Source organism: Mobula hypostoma, chromosome 20 (genome assembly GCF_963921235.1).
Source record: "Mobula hypostoma chromosome 20, sMobHyp1.1, whole genome shotgun sequence".
NCBI classification, from domain to species: domain Eukaryota; kingdom Metazoa; phylum Chordata; class Chondrichthyes; order Myliobatiformes; family Myliobatidae; genus Mobula; species Mobula hypostoma.
In genome coordinates, this window is record NC_086116.1 from 21,900,336 (window position 1) to 21,914,844 (window position 14,509).

The 14,509-nt window shown below is 38.0% G+C and overlaps 1 protein-coding gene across 2 annotated transcripts in view; it reads left to right on the plus strand.

The window, feature by feature from the left end:
- Nucleotides 1-13,610, plus strand: part of tcp11l2 (t-complex 11, testis-specific-like 2) — a 36,694-nt gene extending 23,084 nt beyond the window's left edge. For both annotated transcript variants that reach the window (XM_063072505.1, XM_063072507.1), the window contains exons 4-10: nt 4,347-4,467; nt 5,762-5,982; nt 6,184-6,320; nt 7,049-7,233; nt 9,222-9,403; nt 11,152-11,324; nt 12,963-13,610. In XM_063072505.1, coding sequence (XP_062928575.1) covers nt 4,347-4,467; nt 5,762-5,982; nt 6,184-6,320; nt 7,049-7,233; nt 9,222-9,403; nt 11,152-11,324; nt 12,963-13,204 — 1,261 coding nt within the window. In that variant the 3' untranslated portion in view covers nt 13,205-13,610. The remainder of the gene's footprint in view (nt 1-4,346; nt 4,468-5,761; nt 5,983-6,183; nt 6,321-7,048; nt 7,234-9,221; nt 9,404-11,151; nt 11,325-12,962) is intronic.
- Nucleotides 13,611-14,509: the final 899 nt, after the last annotated feature.

Consider the following 14,509-nt stretch of genomic DNA (forward strand, 5'->3'; position numbering starts at 1 on the left):
AAAGAACATTTGGCTTTCACAAATGAATTTTTTTCTGATGATTAAATAAAATTGCACATCAAGTTGTTTTAATGCTTATTGAAATTAATGGATATTGTTTAGTGCCTTAGCGTCTCTAATTTGTATTTAAAATATAAATGGTATGGCATCTTGTTAAAATGAGTAATGGGTAATAATTTCTTATCGTAGTGTGTTGTTATTTCATCTTTAAATGTTCTTGGATTAGTGTACTTTAAAAATGATTTTGTTTTTAATGCATCTCTGTTAAGATGATTACAGACATGTTTTGCAAGGTGATACATAAAAATGTAAGGATATGTACCACTGATTTTTTTTAATTCCCTTTAAATAAGGCTCTAATTATCTTCTCTTGCTGGGCTGCAATTTTCAATATATATATTTTTTTCCATTTCTGCTTTTGAATCACATCTGTTTACTCTTCAGTTCATTACTATCAATGCAGCTGAGAATGGGAATTGAGGAAGTCTGCACAAACACATGCTTCACACATGCACACCACCCACACTGCTCAAATGACTGACACCATATGTTGGGCAAATTGTAGCGAGACTGTGTTCTGATTTGGTCTAATCCAATATAGGTCAGTTTCTATTTTTTTTGTGTATTTTCTATAGTAAGTATTAAAGCTAGGCTGAAACACTGGGGTATGACAATTCTTCTACCCAGTATCTTGTTAGCAAATATACAGTGCAAAACAACTGTATCGGAGGGAAATGAGGGACTGCTGCATTCTGTGTTACATGGAGACATGGCTAACTCTGGACAAGCTGGATTTGGCTATCAAACCTGAGGGCTTTTCAGTCCAATGAATGGACCTGAATGCTAATTCGGAGAAGGCAAAAGGAGGGCGTCGGTGTTTCATGATAAACTCTTTGTGGTGCTTGGATGTAGCGGTTTTATTGCACACTTGTTCCCCCAACCAGGAACATCAAATGATTAAGTGCTACCCATTCTACATGCCATGTGAATTCTCCTTTGTGATCCTGGTCACAGTTTATATACCACCAGAGGCCGATGTCAAACAGGCACTCCAGATACTGAGTGCTGTGATCAGCAAGCAAGAAACAGCCCAACCTGTCACCTTTCAAATCATTGCCAAGGGTTTCTATCAGGCTTGTTTGAAGAAATCTCTGTCCAGTTATCATCAAAGTATCACCTGTGGCACCAGGGGTCCCAACACACTCTACCACTGCTACACTACCTTAAGGAATGCCGACTGTTCGATCTCTAGAATGTATCTTTGGGAAATCTGGTCATTTGGTTGTCCTCCTATCTACATACAGGCAGAAGCTTAAAGAGCAAGGCTCCAGATGTAAGGAAAACAAAGAGGTGGTTGCAGAAGGTAAAGGAGTGGCTACAGGATTGTTTCAAGTTTGTGGACTGGGCCATGTTGGATAACTCATCTAAAGATCTGAACAAATTCTGTCATGGACTTTATACAAACAGTTATAGATGAGTGTGTCCCCACAATCATTCAGAGTCTTCCCAACCCAGAAGCCCTCGATGAACCACCGCATCTGCAGTCTGCTGAGGGCCAGATCAGTGGCGTTCAGGTCTGGTGACCAAATAAAATACAAGAGATCAAGTTACAATCTCTATAAAGCTATCTTGTGTGAGAAGTGGCAATTCTGGACCAAACTTGTATCACTGAAGGATGCCCAACAGCTGTGACAGGGCTTGAATGCAGTAAACTTCCTACAAAGTGAAATCAAGTGACTTGGGTGACAACAAGCTTTCACTCCCAGATGAGCTCAATGCCTTTAATGCTCGCTCTGACTTCCAAAACATGGAGGCACCTTCACGAACTCCCACAGCCCCCAATGACCCTGTGATTTCAGTCACAGAGGCTGATGTGAGAGCACCTTTCTGGAGGATGAACCCACGGAAAGCATCCAACCAGACAAGGTACCTGGCCAAGTACTAAAGACCCGTGCTGATCAGCTGATTTGCGTGCTCACCAATATCTTTAACCTCTCGCTTTGGCAGTCTGAGGTCCCTACCTGCTTCGAGTGGGCTTCAGTTTAACCGATGCCTAAGAAGTACGTGGTAACATGCCTCAATAACTATCATCCCGTAGCACTTGCATCCACTGTGATGAAGTATTTCAAGAGGTTGGTCATGAAACATATCAACTCCTGCCTGAAAAGCAACTCTATCTGTTCCAATTTGCTTCCTGAAACAATAGGTCAACAGCAGATACCATTTCATTAGCTCCTCACTCAACCCTGGCATATCTGGACAATGAAGATGCATACATTAGGATGCACTTCATTGAATGCTTGGCATTCAGTACTGTCATACTCTCAAAACTACTCAATAAGCTTCAACACCTTGGTCTTAATATCTCTTTGGGCTACTGGATCCTCTGTTTCCTCACTTGCAGACCAGTCAGGTCAGATTTGTAATAACATCTCCTCCATAATCACCATCAGCACAGGTGTACTAGAAGGCTGTGTGCTTTGGCCTCCCCCTCCCCCCCCCCACTCCACTCTACTCATGACTGTACAGCCAAGCACAGCTCTAATGCCATATCTAAGTTTGCTGATGACACCGCTGTTGTTGGTCGAATCAAAGGTGGTGACAAATCAGCATATGAAGGAGATAGAAGATCTGGATGAATGGTGCCACAACAACCTCTCAATCAATGTTAGCAAGATCAAGATCTGTTTATAGTCGACCTTCACTAATCTGACTACCTGTAATCCGGTTCCTTCAATAATCCAGCACTGATTATGCCTAATGTGATCCTCCTATAATTCGGCATTTTCACTGATCCAGCACTCCTCAGACCCCAATGGTGCCGGATTAGTGAAGCTCGACCTGTATTGACTTTCAGGAGGAGGAAACTGGAGGTCCATGAGCCAGTCTGCATTGGGGGAATCAGAGGTGGAGAGGGTCAGCAGTTTACGAGGGGTGATTGATAAGTTTGTGGCCTAGGGTAGAAGGAGTCAATTTTACAAAACCTAGCACATTTATTTTTGCTACATTTACACATTTAGTCCAGCGATCATGGAGCATATGGATCCCTTCTTTGTAGAAGTCGGCGTCTTGGACCTCCAGAAAGTGGTCCACAGCAGGGGTGATTGATATGTCCGTGGCCTAAGGTAGCAGGAGATGAGTTATTAACTTCAAACTTTCTGCATTTTCACTCAGAGTTGAACTGCATATGCATGTAACGAGAGCAGTATAACTCATCTCCTTTTGTCTTAGGCCACGAACTTATCAATCACCCCTGCTGTGGACCACTTGGAGGTCCAAGACACTCTCGTTACATGCACGTGCAGTTCAACTCTTTGAGTGATAATGCAGAAAGTTTGAAGTTAATAACTCATCTCCTTCTACCTTAGGCCACGAACTTATCAATCACCCCTGTTGTGGACCACTTCTACAAAGAAGTGATCTGTATGCTCCACGACTGCTGAACTAAGTGTGTACATGTAGGAGGGGACTATGTTGAAAAATAAATGTGCTAGGTTTTCTAAAATTGACTCCTTCTACCTTAGGCCACGAACTTATCAATTACCCCTCATAAAATTCTTTGGTGTTATCATTTCAGAGGATGTGATCTTCGTCCAACACATAAGTGCTAGAGAGGGTCTTGATGTGTCCTGGGCCCAGCACAAATAGATGTGTGGTGACAATTATAATGACGTTGCATCACAGCCTAATATGGAAACACCAATGTCCCTAAATGGAAAAGCCTACAAGAGGTTGTAGATACAGCCCAATCCATCATGGGTAAAGCCTTTCTCATCATTGAGCACATCCTCATGGAGTGCTGTTGCAAGAAAGCAGTATCCATTATCAAGGGCCCCCACCATCCAGGCTATCCCCTCTTCTCACTGCTGCTATTAGGAAGGAGGTATAGCAGCCTCGGCACCCACACCACAAGGTTCAGGAACAGTTATTACCTCTCAACTATCAGGCTCTTGAACCACAGGGCATAACTTTCCTCAACTTCAGTCACCAAACTGTTCCCACAGCCTATCGACTCATTTTCAAGACTCAATCATCTCGTGTTCTCGATATTTATTGCTTGCCATCTATCCTGTCCCGAACCATCCCAGTCCATCCTATTGGGTGCAGTCTTTCATTGATTTTATTGTGTTTATTGTATTTGCCCACAGAAAATGAACCTCAGGGTTGTATAGGGTGACACACGTGTATCGTGTGTAAGGAGTGCATTTTCTGAGTGTTCTCCATCATATTTGAATATAATTTTGAACTTTGCTTTTACTATAGATTTCAAAATATGTTAATTTTATAATTGAACAATTAAACTGTAAATGTCAAATAATTTACTTAGGACCATCTTTTGTGCACAGTTTACAGAGGAGGGTAAAAGAAATAGTTCACAAAGCATTCTGGGACTGTTTGGAGGCTCAGCTAAAGCAAGATCCACCTGAATATGAACATGCTCTCTTGCTTTTGGGAGAAATTAAAGAGGTAAATAACTACGTGTTTCATTTTTTTCAGGTCATCATCTAGGTTTTGCCTTCTAGCTATAATTGATCAGGGGTATTGTCTAGTTTCAAAAAGGAGTGATTTAAAAAATGTTCTTCTTTGGTTAATTTTGATAAAAAAAAATAATCTCCATGGAAAAGTATTATTTGCAATACATTTGTCATTCAACATTTCCATCATTTTAAATGGTTCCTTAAGATTGTTATTGGTAGGGGGTGGTATTGGGGATAAGCTCCCACTACCTATTAAATGCTCCCAATGTCGTGTGTCTCAAATAGTCTCTAACAACCAGGTCCAGCTCCTAAACTTCACGTGTGGCTTAGCTAATAAGCTTGGCAGAACTGCCTCTACTGACAGGAGAAAGAGCAGTGTTGGGTTACTCGCACCTTAAAACCAGTCACTTTGGATAGATGGGGCTTGTCAGCCATGGTTGGCAGCTCATCTAGTAGAAGGAAAACTCTGATCTCAATCCTCTACTGCCTTATGGCTATACTGGCTCATGGCGAAGGCTTCAGGAGTAAAGCCTGAGGAACAATCTGGAGCTGGAGTCCCTCAGTCAGTCCTACATAGAGTTCTGCAGAAGCTGGTGCCAGGCTGTATTGGCCTCTGCTGTTACTTTGGATTCATCAGCTGTGTGTAGAGGGAGAGCCTGCTGCATGGGCAACAGCTTGCTCTCCATACTGTAATACCCTGGCTTGTGTATCACATAGAGAGCTAGGATGCAGCTTCTATGGTTGACCCCAAACACTGGAGGGCCAAATGAAATGAGGTATTCACTTAAGGAGAGTTTTTGTTTCAAACGTAAGTGGTTCTGGCATTACTTCTGATAGTTCTTGCCCAGACCTCATTTCAGTTCAGCAAAAAAAATAATTTAGCAGGTTGTTGATAAAGAATAATGTGTTTTGTTGTGTGTGAAGGCATTGAGAAGAAAACATGGATGGGATGAAGCAGTTTAATGTGTTGCCCCTGTTTTTCAAGTATTTCTTTATAGCCTCTTACTTTGTAATATGGTCCATGACCATAACATGTATTTATTGTTAATGATATCATCCATTTAAAATGTAGTTGCCTTTTCACTTTGCTTCTTCCTAACATTTTAGAATTTTTTCCATCCAGCACAATTTAGTTTAGAATCACAAAAAAAAAACCTTAAGGCGAAAGAAGTAAATGTTGATAATACTATTACAAAATTACTTACAAAATGTAACACCATCAAATACAATGTTCAGATACTAAGCACAGGTTCTTTAATTTCACAACTATTGCTTGTTTTTAGACACTGCTGACATTTTTGATACCTGGCCAAAATAGACTCCGAAACCAGATCTCTGAGGTCCTTGATATGGATCTAATTCGACAACAGGCTGAACACAATGCTATTGATATTCATAAACTGGCTGACTATATAATCACCTTGATGGGCAAGTTTTGTGCCCCAGTTCGGGATGATGAAGTCAAAAAATTAAAATCGATTACAGAAACCGTGCCGCTGTTCAGGTAAATAAGATTTTCTTCGTAGAGTGGATTGAAAGTTATAAATTGCTACTTTCGAGCTTTTTGACCCTGAAACATTTTCCTTTATAATTGGTAGTTGATGTTAAAATGAGGAGAAATCCTTTATATACTTGTCAATATAACTGCGCTTTTTCGTACATATCACCACTGAAGCTTTTAATGAGCTGTGTATTTCTTCATTAGAGAGATATTTCGTGTTCTTGATTTGATGACTATGGATATGGTCAACTTCACCATTCAATATATTCGGCCACACATTCAACAGTGTTCTGTGGATTATGAGCGAAGCAAATTTCAGGATCTTCTCAACAAACAACCTGGTACGATAAGTGGATTTGTGCATAATCAATTTTTATTTTCCAACTTTTAAACCAGAAGGTTCACTGTTTCATCTTTTCTTGATGTGCAATGGCCATTAGTTTAGAATTAATGTTCCATTGTCTGAGAGGTTGAGCAGAAGTTTACGTGAAAGAAATTCTGATGCAGACATTTGATATTGCTCTCCAATGGAATGCTGCTCAGTTTTTGTTAAATTTGGGGGATGCAGAATGGTATCGGAAACATCTCGGGTCTTGTCGATTGATAATCCTCAAAATAGAAGATAGCCTGTGAGACAATTTCTGTGCCACTAGAAGGAAAGAATGCCAGTAACAGGTTTGAATAATAAAACATGTTACATAGCATTTAATTACTTTTTATTTAGCGTTTAAGCAATAGTTATTTAGAAACTTTTTATCAATAAGAGCTAATAATGGGGTTAGTTCTAACAATGTAATGGTTGGTTCTAACATCGTGTAATATGCTGTAAACTTTTTGAATGAGTGTTCTTTATTTTGTTATCTTTCCTCATGCATTGCAATATCCTAGTAAAGCTGGTTGTATCCTTATCTAGTTTTATTGAAAATAGCTGTCCTATCTGTGAACTTGAAGCAATCTCTTTGTCAAAAGATGTTTATTTTTGTACAGAATTAACAAATATTTACAATGAGGAGGATTGCTGGAGGATTGCATATAACTCTTGGATAAACATAAATGTTTCTGTTTTTAGATGCCCTTGATCACACAACTCAGTGGCTTAAGGAGTCTATTGCTGAAGTTTCAGCCTTGGGTCCCTCAGACACTTCCTGTGCCAGCAATGGGAGCTCCAGTCTTTCTCTAAGTCCATCTTCTGTGCTAAACAATGCTTATTTGAAATTATTGCAGTGGAATTATGGCAATAAGCCAGTACCTGAGGTAAATTTATATATAAAGGAATGCCTTTTCAAAGTTTTATCAAACAAAAATTTGGAGAAGCGGAGATCTCCGACATGTTTCAACTAGGACCCTTTAGGGTTTATGATTTAGAGATGGATAGGAATTAGCTGAGAACTTCTATCAAATTTTATGCCCAAAGGTTATATGTGGAAAGACAAAGGGACTTTGAATGTATCTGTGCCACATAGATACCGGCAATTTTATTTTTATTTTCCAGCGGAAGAATCCATCATTAAAAGATTTTAATTTCCTCAGCCCAGGAATAACTACAGTGAATTGACTGGCATTGCAAAATATATTTTCAACCTTTTGTTACTAGAGAAATGAAATTTTCTTCTCTTAATTCTCAGTTTTGAAATTTTCTCTGGTCTCATAGCACTTCTATGCTTTCTGCTGTTCTTTAGGATGTGGGATAAACTTAGAGTCTTAATGGAAACATAATAACTATTTCTTTCATTCTTTCTGTATGACTTGTATTTTTAAAAAAACACCACAATTAGAAGGGGGAATATTACACCTTAAGTTACATCTATCTGGACATTTTACACCATCAGCAAGGTCAACTAAAACGGGCAAGTAGAAGGACATTTGCTTCCTTTCCACAGCAAACAATTGTGTAAATCTGCTTTAGCTGTTATATATACCAGAGCATTTACTGACAACATCAAGATCTAGTCTGTTGTTAAATAGTTCACAGGGGAGCAATAATTCTTTCTTTTCACGCTTTTTAAAATCTCTGTGATCCATTTTGGATCGCTAAATTTGTATAACATTATGTTTATTGCCTTAGGGTTAGGTTATCCAATCTGGATGCTTCAGATATCATAAAAGATATTCCTAACCTACTTTCCATAATATTTGGGGATATAGTTACTGACTTAATTCCTTTTCCATGCCTTAATCCAGGAGTCATAATATCCTTGCTATTTAGAATTCCAGAGCCTGAACATATAGTAAAGCTGCCAGATTTTGTACTGGAAGCTCTGGTAGGCACATTCAGTCTTTGGAGTGTAGGGAAAAAAAATAAGTAGTGTCATTTGTACAGGAACTAAGGTGGAGTAGAGGAGGTCAAGATTATGAAGCAGCAGAGTAGAAAGTTACTGTATACTGGGCAACAACCTGATGAAAAGGGAGCTGCAGAAGAACCAGAAATCTGGCTGCTGAAGTAAATCGTCTAGTTTGGTTCTTTAAATATTGAATAATGTGTTTGTTTGAGTAATAGATGCAGAAAAGTTTTATGTACCATAGTATGTTTTTAAAGGTGCAGTAATTTACTATGTTTAAATTTTTTTTATCCCAAATTAATATTATCAAGAAGTCATTATCAATATTCTGAATTGTGGTTTGTGCCTCTCTGCACAAAGCATGGTATTCAAAATATTTTTCTTCTTTTTTCTGTGATAAAAGAATAAATCGTTGTTGCCTTTTCACTTTGTACTTTCTATAACATAAAATCACTTGTCATTGCTTATGAGGATCAACTTAACTGCTTCCAGCATTCTGCAGCTGTTTGGAGAATCTAAATTTTGTATGCAATGAAATATGATGTCTAACTTGCTTTGTATTTTCTGCTTTTCAATCTAAAAGATCTATAAACCTTTGTATAGCACTACGCATGAATAACTTGCGCTGATGAACTTTATTGAATGTTGCCTGTATGGGAATCTTGGGCTTTGACCCACTGACGGCATAGTGTGTGATATTGTGAACTTGCCTTTCAGAACGAATATCTTGTTACTGTCAAATGACAGTACAACAGTACTTGCCTTCCAGCCTTGGGAAAGGACACAGTTAATGTAATAATGTATACATGCTTTAAAGTGTTTGCCCTTGTGGTAAAGTGCAGCTCCTAGGTATAGAGGAAGAACTAACAGCAGGAGAGCATCTTTTGTAGAATCACTTAATCAAGAACACTAATCACAACTAAAGTTTAGGCTTGTACTATTCAAATTGTATTTCTTTTTCAGACTCTTTTGACTGATCAATCTCGTCTCCAAAAACTACAGCAAAGACTTAACCAGCAAAAACTTGTCGCCTATCTGATGCTGATCATCTGCAACTTCGGGGGAACAACACTCTCAAGCCTTCCAGGCTTCTGTGACAAAGTAAAGAGAATTTTAGTTGCCTTGCTTGAAGACATGAGTGAAAGGTAAGTTTGATTTCCATTGTTTGTCCTAAAGTTGTAATTGTTTTTGGAATTTGAGGTACAAAAGTTGCCACGTCAGCAAATGGTATTGGTTTATCAGGTTGCAGTCAGGGATAAATGTCTGCTTGCCTATTATTGAAATGAAGTTCTGAGATGATTACCGACTTTTTTTTAGATTTGCATTTCCTTGAAATTTTAATTACAAATTAAGGAAAGTTTTGCTGAGATAGGGCAGTGTAGTGCATCATGATGAACGTTCATAAAGAGAAAGATCTGGAACATTACTAACTCTGTGAGAATGCAATTTGCCTTAATTATGTCACCTGGCCAATAAGCAACTTCTTACTGGACTCTAAACCACTTTGTCATTTCAACAATGATGGGGAATGAGCAATAATTATCCATCTTGTCATTGACATCTACTTAATATGAAAAAATAAATCAACAAAAATGTCCCCCTGTGATTTATGTGATTGTTTTAAAAAAAAATTCCTTTCAAATATTCATCTGATCTAACTATGAGAGTTGCTATTGAATTCACTTCTACCATCCTTTTTAGGATAGTACAAGTGCATTTAAAACTGCTGAGAGAGTTGAGGGGTGTGTAGTAGCTTGGGAATGTTTTTTTTTCTCCATTATTTGCCACATTTACGTTCTTTTGCAGCAAAATGCATGCAGTCAATAGTTCGGTATTGGAGCTGTGTTACAACAAGATGCATCTTCGTGATCTCTTGTGAACTAAACAGTTTTATTAGGTTTTTGATGTTTGGATTGGGAAGTGGGGCGATATCCTTGGGCTCAGCTGTTTATGTCATGAAACAAAATTAATTTGAAAAGTAAGAAGCAGATTTGAGGGAAAAATCATTTAAAATGGAGACATTTTGCAAATTCAACACATATTTTAATTGCTGCTTGCATAGTCCTGCAAAAGATGCCCTGAATTTTGTCACTGTGCATTTAAACTGCTGTAGTAGCCAAAGGCCTAATGCAGCCTAGTTTGCTTTTGAAGAGAACTATGAAAGTCTCAAAGCACTTAACAGTGTGAGTGAGATAGGATTTGGAATGGTGTAATCTAATACCTCTACTGCCCCCTCCATCACCCCTCCCCAGGAAGGGGAATCATTTTGACGCAGGATGCACAACAGACTGGCAGCTGAGTGTGTGTACTCTGAGGGAAGAGCAAGTGAACTGGGCCTAAATGCAAATTTGGAAGGACAAGGTCATTTCATTGAAACAGGCGAATCCTGTGATGGTTTTGTCAGGTACAAATGTAGACTCCTTTTCCTGCCTGGAGGTCAGGAACTGGGGTTTCAAAATAGAGAATTGGCCACCAAGGATTGAAATGAAAAGAATTACATTTTCATCCCGAAAGTAATCGGTCTTTGCATTCTTCTACCCAAGAGAATTATGGAAGCAGCATCACTATATTCAAGAAATTTTGATAGATTTTTGGATATAAATTGAATTCAGGAAGCAAAGAGGAACTGTCGAAAAAGATCGTTCATAACCTTAAGGAATGGTATATCAGGCATGAGGGGTTGAGTGTCAATTCCTATTTCAATTTCTTACGCTCAGTTTTTAGGCTGAATTGTACTTGCTTGCCTTTTTCAATAATTCTCTGGTCTTTATAAGTCATCCCTAATTTTTGTCTGGCTTTGTTTGTTACACCATTGAAAATCATTTATTCAGTTTGAAACCGAATGCACTCAGCACTAATTTGACTGTTTTTCTTTACTGGTAATATTGTGAAGAAATTTCGATCTTGAAGAAACACTTAAAACCATAAGTGCAAGGGTATGTTGTGAAGTAAACCAAGCCTTAGTCGAACATGGATACCCTGACCTTAACAATGAAAGTCAAGCGAATCTCACGGGGCAAATCAGCAGCATTGAAGAAGAACGAAACCCTGTTCGCACCTTAATCAGTAAGTGGAAAATTTAGATTCACTGTTTTATATTACGGCTTCATATATATGTGAAACAATTGAAGACTTTTTATTATGATTTTAAACTTTACCATCACGACTAGCCTAAGTTCATTATGTTCCAGTATTAATGGAAGTAACAGTTATGATAATGAAATGCACCTTTGCAACATTTGTCAATTTCAATAAGACTAATGAATTGATTGACTCATAGTTTACTATCAGGTACCATTATCTCCCGACTTTTTGAGTACAGATCTATATTCTGTTCATAAAAGATAACTCTCTTAATTTCTTGTCTTAGTTCCACACTTTCTGGCTCAGTTTCTTCTGGTAGCACCATTAAAATTGAAGACAATTGATTCATGGTAGTGCCAGCTATAAAGGCTATCTGACAGTTTCAGTCCTCAGTCCCAGAATCATGTATATTTTCCCTTCTACAATCAGTTTATTTAGTTCACTTACTTCCACCACATTTTAATGCACCGTGTTCCAGATAAAATGCTTCCCATTTAAACGAGATCTCCTTGGATTTTTGTACCAATTTATTGTAAATCTCTGATCTCTGATTTCAGCAGCAGAAGGTTCAGAACCAGCAGTTCCTTGTTTATCAACATCCTTAATGATTTTTCTTAGCCCTCAGTCCCAGAATCCTACATGTTTCCCTTCTATAAGGCTTTCCAAGGTTATTGGGGGATATTAGTGACATGGTGTATTTTCTGCAGTCCCTAACCATATAACAATTACAGCACGGAAACAGGCCATCTTGGCCCTTTTAGTCCGTGCCGAACTCTTACTCTCACCTAGTCCCACCAACCTGCACTCAGCCCATAACCCTCCATTACTTTCCTGTCCATATATCTATCCAATTTAACTTTAAACAACAACATCGAACCTGCCTCAACCACTTCTGCTGGAAGCTCGTTCCACACAGCTACCACTCTCTGAGTAAAGAAGTTCCCCCTCATGTTACCCCTAAACTTTTGCCCTTTAACTCTCAACTCATGTCCTCTTGTTTGAATCTCCCCAACTCTCAGTGGAAAAAGCCTATCCACGTCAACTTTATCTATAATTTTAAATATCTCTATCAAGTCCCCCCTCAACCTTCTACGTTCCAAAGAATAAAGACCCAACTTGTTCAACCTTTCTCTGTAACTTAGGAGATGAAACCCAGGCAACATTTTAGTAAATCTCCTCTGTACTCTCTCAATTTTATTGACATCTTTGTCATTCATTTCTCAAAAAAAAAGTGAGCCAGTCTTTGACATCAAAAGTTGGAGGAATGTGGGGGAGCGGGGTGGTGGGGACAGAATCAGTGCTTTGAAGGAGCAAACATGGATACTATTGGAACAAATAAAAGCAATTATTTTGGATGCATTAATTAGGACAAGTGTGTGTTAAAATGCAGATAGGATAGAGACTGAAAATTTTGAGCATGTGAAGTATTCTGATTTTGTATGTAGATTTTTCTAAAGATATTTGGTGGACTGGGCATTAAGCAGAGGGAAGATAAACAAAATTTAGTTCTACTTTTAATAGTTTTGAGAGTTTCTGCTTGTGTGCTTACCTGTGAAATTGAGATGAAATTGCGAGCCATCATCAATTTTAACTATGGAATGAAAACACTTTAATTTTCAGATAACCGGATTGAGCTATACATGAGAAATTCGCTCAATGTAGAGAATCATCAGAAGACTGTATCTGTTGCTTTGGGAGGTCTGGAACCCATACAAGCTGAACTGGAAGAGATTGGATCCCAATATGTCTCTATTATTAAATATAACAGACAGGTGTATGGGCCATTTTATTCTGGCATTCTGCGAAAATTGCTTTTCAGTGATCTTGCATCAGCAGGCACAATAACATTGCCTTTCCCTTGAAAGAAGAAGGTTAATAAGAGGGAGCATGTCTGTTTTGTTTTTACTGTTTTATGTTGCATCTTCATACATTGGCTGTAGTGAATGGTGTTATCTGCAAAACACTTAAATATATTTAGTTAATTGCAAATATATAACATTTATTATTCTTCAGCAAAGCTGACATATAAATTTATTTAATAAAATCATTTGAGCCTAAAATTATAATGCATTTGTACTAAGTAATTCAGACGTTATTTGGTATTTTTAAATTGGCTATCACTATTAACTCATACCATGATTATGAAATTATGTAGTATTTTTTTAAAATACTAAACTAGAACTTTTTTGGTAATTGCAATAGTGCCCTTTTATCTCATGGAAATCATAATATTGATTGGGCATAGTAGTTAGCATAATGCTGTTACAGTACCAGCAACCCAGGTTCAATTCTGCTGCTGAATGTTAAGAGTTTGTACATTTTCTCCTGGTGCTCTGGTTTCCTCTTACATCCCAAAGATGTATGGATTAGTCGGTTAATTAGTTACATGGATGTAATTGGGCAACACAGCTCGTGTGCTGGAAGGATCTGTTACCGTGCTGTATCTCTAAATAAATAATACCTGAAAATAAACATCACTTTGCTCCAGTGACACAAAAATAAAGCTGATGGAATCGGGATTTAATTTTCTGAAGCTGTATCAGATTGTTTGCAACCTTAGTACACAAGCAAAAAAAATTAGAATTCAATTGTCCTAACATTGAGAAAGATGCGTAAGATGTACAGGTATCCTTTGGAGGCTAAGACCACTCTGTGTGCTGCTTTTCACACATTTTAAATCAGCTGGAGCCCCTTTCAAAAATCCAGCTATGGAATTAAAGGGTTAATGAATTATTAGAGAGCTTTTCACAAGGTCAATGGATTTAAGTTTCCATTGTCCTGTTTAAATACCTCCAATCAGGTTATTCCTTCATTAGAGTTCAAATGCTCTTAAGTTGTGTGATAACCAGAAAACATCTTTAATGAGCATCTTTAATGTAATAAAATGTCCCATGACATTTAGCAGGAAATTATTGAAAAAAATCAACCGTGTCATATGGAAGGTACTAAGGTAGGTGATAAAGCTTTATCAAATATTTTAAAAGAGATTTGAAATGGGTAAATGTAAGGCCCTGGAAGGATTTGAAAATGAATTTTAAAAACAATAGCATTGCATTATCAGCAGGTCAGCAAGCAGGAGAGTCGTGTAAGTGAGGTTAGCATCACCCGAGCTCAATACTTTTGAGATATTTGCACTCTTATTCGACGATGGCCGAAGATTTGGCATT